The sequence below is a fragment of the Nannospalax galili genome, unplaced genomic scaffold (assembly GCF_000622305.1).
Source record: "Nannospalax galili isolate Female #2095 unplaced genomic scaffold, S.galili_v1.0 scaffold3423, whole genome shotgun sequence".
NCBI classification, from domain to species: domain Eukaryota; kingdom Metazoa; phylum Chordata; class Mammalia; order Rodentia; family Spalacidae; genus Nannospalax; species Nannospalax galili.
The window spans coordinates 34,809-41,256 of NW_008350119.1; the positions used below are offsets into that span (position 1 = coordinate 34,809).

Here is a 6,448-nt window from a genome sequence, read left to right on the forward strand (position 1 = left end):
ATTGTAATGGACTTTTTTTTTTTTTTTGGTTTTTTTGAGACAGGGTCTCCCTGTAGCCTTAGCTGTCCTGGTACTATGTGGACCAGGCTGGCCTCAAACTCACAGAGATCCGCCTGCCTCTGCCTCCCAAGTGTTGGGATTAGAGGCGTGCGCCACCACACCTGGCTTTAATGGACTTTTAAAAAAATCTATGCAGTGTGTTATAAACTCAAGGAAAACTGAATTCAGTGAAGCTTAGGAGAACTGAGATAAAACTGCCTTACTTGAAGTAGGTTTCTACTTGATTTTATTCATCTATGTATTTCAGGGAAAATATGTACAGTTAATGTGTTTTATGGTTTTACCAAAAATTATTTGTTACTCTGGGGCAATTCTATAAAGACATGTCTTTGGGAAGCAAGTTGGGACGATACAAGTATTTTTCTAAAGTAGCAGTTCATATTTATCGTCTTTTTGTGGGGTCTTTAGTTTTCATGAATAAGGCATACTTTAATAAGCTGAGATGTGAAATGGGCCTTGTATTCATGATATACTTTATTTGGCTATAATGAAAAACAAATCCGTGTAGATTTATGTTTTCCTATTTTCAGGTGCAGAGCAAATTGGTTTTGAACTAGTGGAGAAATTATTTCAGGGTCAGCTGGTATTAAGGACTCGTTGTTTGGAGTGTGAAAGCTTAACAGAAAGAAGAGAAGATTTTCAGGATATCAGTGTGCCAGTACAAGAAGATGAGCTTTCTAAAGTAGAAGAAAGTTCTGAAAGTAAGCAAAATTGGAGCCTTGTGTGGATCATGGAATAACTGTACTTTAACTCAACACAGTGTAGTACGCTTGGTATAATATATAGCCTTCCTGTTCTGTTAGTACCACTTGATAATATTTAGGATTAATATTATTTAGGAAATTGTAGACTTTATAATCACAAGACTGGTTTACCTGATACTGGAAATAGGCTTTTTAAAAAAAATACTTGTTATTTTTATGTGTATGTATGTATTTCCTGCACGTAGGTATGTGCACCTGTGTCATGCAATGCCTGTGGAGGTCAGAAGAGGCTGTCTGATCCCCTGGGACTGGAGTTATGGACAGTTGTTAGCTGCCATGTGGGTGCTGGGATTCAAACCCGGGTCTCCTGTAAGAACAACCAGTGTTCTTAACCACTGAGCCCCATCTCTCCAGCCCCTGGAAATATAGACTTTTAAACTAGGCTTATACTGTGGCAGAGATTAGGTTTATCTTGGTTTTTTTTTTTTTTTTTTTTTTTTTTTTTCTTTTTTTTTAGTAATTCTTTTTGCTAACTGGAATTATTTTTTTTTGAGACAGGGTCTCACGTCTGGAACCAGGCTGGCCTGGAACTCAGAGATCCATCTACCTCTGCCTCTTGAGTGCTGGGATTAAATGTGTGTGTCACCATGCCTGGCCTTAATTATAAATTTTCAAGATACGTATCTCTAAGGGTGAACTTCTTAAAGTAAAAGAAATCTCTAGATATTTGGGAATAAGCTATGTGAAATTGAATGATAATATTGTACACGGAATCTTGAGATTTAATTTTTGAATGTCACAAAGGATGTTTGAGTGAACAGATTGTCTCTTTTGTAGTTTCTCCAGAGCCAAAAACAGAAATGAAGACCTTGAGATGGGCAATTTCACAATTTGCTTCGGTGGAGAGAATTGTAGGAGAAGATAAATATTTCTGTGAAAATTGCCATCATTATACTGAAGCTGAGCGAAGTCTTTTGTTTGATAAAATGCCTGAAGTTATAACTATTCATTTGAAGTGCTTTGCTGCTAGTGGCTTGGAGTGAGTATTGTATATAAAAGCTGTATGAAGAGTTAGCTGCTGTAGAAGAGTAGTTTTACGTTATTGACTTAGAAAAAAGTTAATTTTACAGGAATTAAGTATGCTTTCTGGGGCTGGTGATGGAGGTCAGCGGTACGTGCTTGTCTATCATACATGAGGTCCTGGATTTGATCTCTAGCACCAAAACAGTAACAAATAAGTACAGTTAGAAAGTATCTTTTCATAGTTACTCTGTAGGGGCTAGAAGGATGTAGTTTTAGTGGAACTGAGTTTTAGTGAAGGAAAAAGTTCATATTTTTTCTTTCTTCCTCCTGTCTTCTGTCTCCCCTTTGGGACAGTTTCACTCTTGTAGCCAAGGCTGGCTTCTAACATGAAGCAGTCCTCCTAGGTCATACTCTCAAGTGTTAGGATTATAGGTGTGAAGCCACCACGCCTGACTCATATTTTTTGAAGGGTAGAAAAGCAAAATTCTTTTTGGTTTTAAGGTTAAGTTAAAAAATTCAACTAATCTCTGAAATTTTGGGGAAATTTTATAGTTTAGAATTTGTCCAAAAGCTTAAAAATAAGTATAAAAATGGAAATTACATTTTGGATAGTTTGACTTTTCTGACATGTTATTGTACATCTCACTGCTTCTACATTAATGACTTATTTGAGATTACCATGAGAACTTCACAGTAGTTGTCATACCTTATACCGTAGAGTGACATGTTGTCTTTTCTTTATTTTGTAGAGTTCTTTATATAATACGAATTTACCTGTTTTTGGTCTTAAGTTCTTGATAAAGCTGGAAGTATAGAGGATTTTTCAGTCTTTAAAGCTTATTTCTTAGTGTACAAAACTAGGAAAATAAGAAAAAAAATGTCTTCCAAAGAAGCACTCAACAGTTATTTTAATATTTTTGTGAATACATTATAAATTTTCAAAATTGAAGCCTTTTTGCTCTTGTTCATGAACACTAAAAATTAAGGGCTTATTACTTGGTTTCACATTGTATGTAAAATTTTGCATGTAAAATGGAATTATAGGAAACTCTATTTTTATTCCAAAGGTTTGATTGTTATGGTGGTGGACTTTCGAAGATCAACACTCCTTTACTGACACCTCTTAAACTGTCACTAGAAGAATGGAGCACAAAGCCGACTAACGACAGCTATGGATTATTTGCTGTTGTAATGCACAGTGGCATCACAATTAGTAGTGGGCATTACACTGCTTCTGTTAAAGTCACTGACCTTAACAGTCTAGAACTAGATAAGGGGAATTTTGTGGTTGACCAGATGTGTGAAATAGGTAAGCCAGAACCACTGAACGAGGAGGAAGCAAGGGGTATGGCTGAAAATTATGATGGAGAAGTGTCAATTAGAGTTGGTGCAAATGCCCAGCCAAGTAAAGTTCTGAACAAAAAAAACGTAGAAGCTGTTGGACTTCTTGGAGGACAAAAGAGCAAAGCAGATTACGAGTTATACAACAAAGCATCTAATCCTGATAAGGTTGCCAGTACAACATTTGCTGAAAATAGAAATTCTGAAACTAATGATATCAATGGGATCCACGAATCTGATAGCAACAAGGAACCCAGTGACCAAACAGGCATTAACATGAGTGGAATGGAGAGCAAAATTTCATATGTAGTGCAAAGCTTAAAGGAGTATGAGGGGAAGTGGTTGCTTTTTGACGATTCTGAAGTGAAAGTTACAGAAGAGAAGGACTTTTTGAATTCTCTTTCCCCTTCAACATCTCCTACATCTACCCCCTACTTGCTATTTTATAAGAAATTATAGTGAGTATATTTTCCTTGTGTATGTATTAAACAGACCTGGACAAACATTGGTAAAGTTGATTACATCAAAGTCTTTAGTTTATCTTTTGAAGCTATTGAGTATTATTGGTCTCTAGGCTTTTATATAGTGAAATTTTAAATACCAAAAACCATGTTAATTTTTAGAATTAATTTTCTTTGTAGAGACTAGTAAGGCATTAGCTTCTGGGAACAAACTTGTATAGGTTCTTTATCCAAAATGGAAGCAAACACTTGGATTTACACCGATCTTTTGTGTTTGCTTTTTAAAATAAAGTGCTTGTATTTGTTTTCTCCATATTCTGGAATAATTATCTACTTGATATTTATAGGTCTGTGATTTTACACCCAAGAAACAGAATTTCATTCAGTATATTTAGTTTTGTAATAGTCACAAAGCCAAATCTTTGGGCTATATCAGAGGCACAAAGTTTAGAATGTGTATATTCACGATGCTGTATATTTTGTGCCTTGAATCACTGAAGTGTCTCAGAAATCCTGGCAGTCCTCTCTACATAGGAATTTTATATGTATTTATGAAGATGATTTGGTATTCTAGTCAATCTTTTTGGGCATGACTAATTTGTATCTTCATACTCATTCTGCACGATCTGTATATAGTACATCAAACTTAGAGGTGTGACCTTAAATTTAACTTTTTTTTAAAAACTGGGAGGTCAATAAAATTTAAGCTGTTTAACAGTTATGTGTACAAAGGTTTTTTTTTTTTTTAAAAAAAAAAAACTTGATTATACAGTGGAGTTCCCAAAGACAGTACATGCGTACACATGAGAATAAAACATGCATATTACCTTTAATAATTTCTGACGAGTAGTTTACAATAAAATTTTTGTGTCCTGTTTGTCCTCTAAAGTAGACTTAATGGAATCCAAAAAAAACCAGAGGATTTTAACACAAAAATGTGGTTAAGTTTTAAGTTATTTGTTTTAGGACTTGCAAAGAGGCACTTTTGGTACTATGATTTTTTTTTTTTCTTTTAAATGTTTCTAAATATACAAACATTAGGATGACATTCTGTTTTAATAAGGGAGATTACTTGGTCAGTTATCAAATCATGGTTCTCACCTCTCCTTTATCAGAATCGCTGATGGAACTTTAAAAATAAACAGCCTTGTGCAGTATCAGATTCTAATGGAGTAGGTCTATAATAGAGCTAGGCCTTTTAAACCCAAAAGACAGCTAATATTAAAAGCTGCTGGTAGAGGGGCTGAAAACATGGCTCCAGGGGATAACAAAAATGGCTGTTCTTGCAGAAGACCTGGGTTCAGTTCCCAGCACCCATATGGTGGCTAGCAACCATCTGTAGCTCCAGTTCGAGGGCATCTGAAGCCCTCTTCTGATCTCTGTGGGCATTGTACAACAGCAGGCAATACACACATGAAAAACAAAAATAATAAAAATATATTTTGACACAGGGTCTCTGTAGCCATAGCTGGCCTGGAACTTGTTATGTAGACCAGGCTGGCCTCTGTCTCACAGAGGTCCCCTGCCTCTGCCTCTAGAGTGCTGGGATTAAAGGTGTGTGTCACCACACCCAGCTATAAAATATTTTTTTAAAAAGGTGCTGGTAGAGATTCCTGATGTGAGAAAGTTTGCATTTTTAGAAAACACTAGGAAGTTGTATCATACCAAAGTTCTTAAGAGTAACAAGTCTCCTTTCTGACTCATCAGAAAATAATTGGTATTTCATAACTAAATCATAATTACATATCTTAAGTCATTGGTATTGTCATTGAGTAGAGGCGCTGCATAATCTAGTGTGAAGTGACCTGACATTCACCTAGTTCACTTAGTATTTTCTTCCTTAGGTCTGCCTTTATTAGCCCAGTCACCCCAAACAGAGAGTTTGTCACTTGTGAGTTGCCTTTTTTTTTTAAAGACAGGGTCTCACTAACCCAGGGTGGCCTCAGACTCAAGGCTGTCCTCCTGCTTCAGCCTTCCTAGAATTGGTTTTATAAGCATAAGCCACCAGACCTGCCTTGAGTTACTATTTCTCAACTCCTTTTTGTATTTTCTCCTTTCCCCAAGTAGATAACACCTTTTTCTCCTTTTTGTAGTGCTAGGGATTCAGTGTAGGGCCTTGCAAGCACTGTACTACTTAGTGATGCTCTGAGCCCCAAATTGATCCTTTGGGTCCAAGAATGTAGGATTACCTGAAAAACCTTTGTGATCCAGCCTTTGAGTTGATGTGGGTACAAGTCAGCCTCTTGGTGGTGGCAGTGATTAGGGGTGTTCAGTCATATCCTATACTCTCAGAAAGTCAACTTGATAATCTTTTCTATTTCTACATCAACTAAAGAATGAAGGCATGGCATTAAATCTGGTAAGTTCTGTTAAGTGACTTCGTGCAACTGTTCAGTAGGTTAAAAGGATATTTGAATTTACAATTTAATTTTGATGAAAGCAACTAATTTTATGTCTTGTTCTGTAAAAACTATGGTAAATCAATGAAACGCCAGCTCTGGGTTACCTTCACAGTGATGCAAATAAAAATAAATAGCCTTAAGCAGATTTCTAATTTACTGGTTTAAAACCACTAAAAATCTGACAGCTTAATTTGAAACACAGAAACCAATTTTAGTTTCTGAGCATCATGAAGCTGAATGAAACTAGTAAGACTGATCCATAAAGATCAAGCTGTTGTCACTAGCATTAGGTATGGAATTGTCACACACACACACATAATTTTTTTTTTTAATTTTTAAAAAAATTTCTCATTTTATTGTATGAGTGTATTGCCTGTATGTATGTGAGTGCACCTGTGTTGTGCAACGTGGAGGTCAGAAGAGGGCTTCGGATTCCACTGGAACTGGAGTTAAGGAT

The 6,448-nt window shown here is 36.0% G+C and overlaps 1 protein-coding gene across 2 annotated transcripts in view; it reads left to right on the forward strand.

Moving 5' to 3' along the window:
• The window catches only part of Usp1 (ubiquitin specific peptidase 1), an 11,063-nt gene extending 6,751 nt beyond the window's left edge, over positions 1 to 4,312 (forward strand). Inside the window, exons 7-9 of one of the 2 annotated variants that reach the window (XM_008847200.3) lie at positions 591 to 761; positions 1,602 to 1,803; positions 2,855 to 4,312. In XM_008847200.3, the coding sequence (XP_008845422.1) occupies positions 591 to 761; positions 1,602 to 1,803; positions 2,855 to 3,587 (1,106 nt within the window). In that variant the 3' untranslated portion in view covers positions 3,588 to 4,312. The remainder of the gene's footprint in view (positions 1 to 590; positions 762 to 1,601; positions 1,804 to 2,854) is intronic. The other variant, XM_029570471.1, reaches the window with a different exon arrangement.
• Positions 4,313 to 6,448: the final 2,136 nt, after the last annotated feature.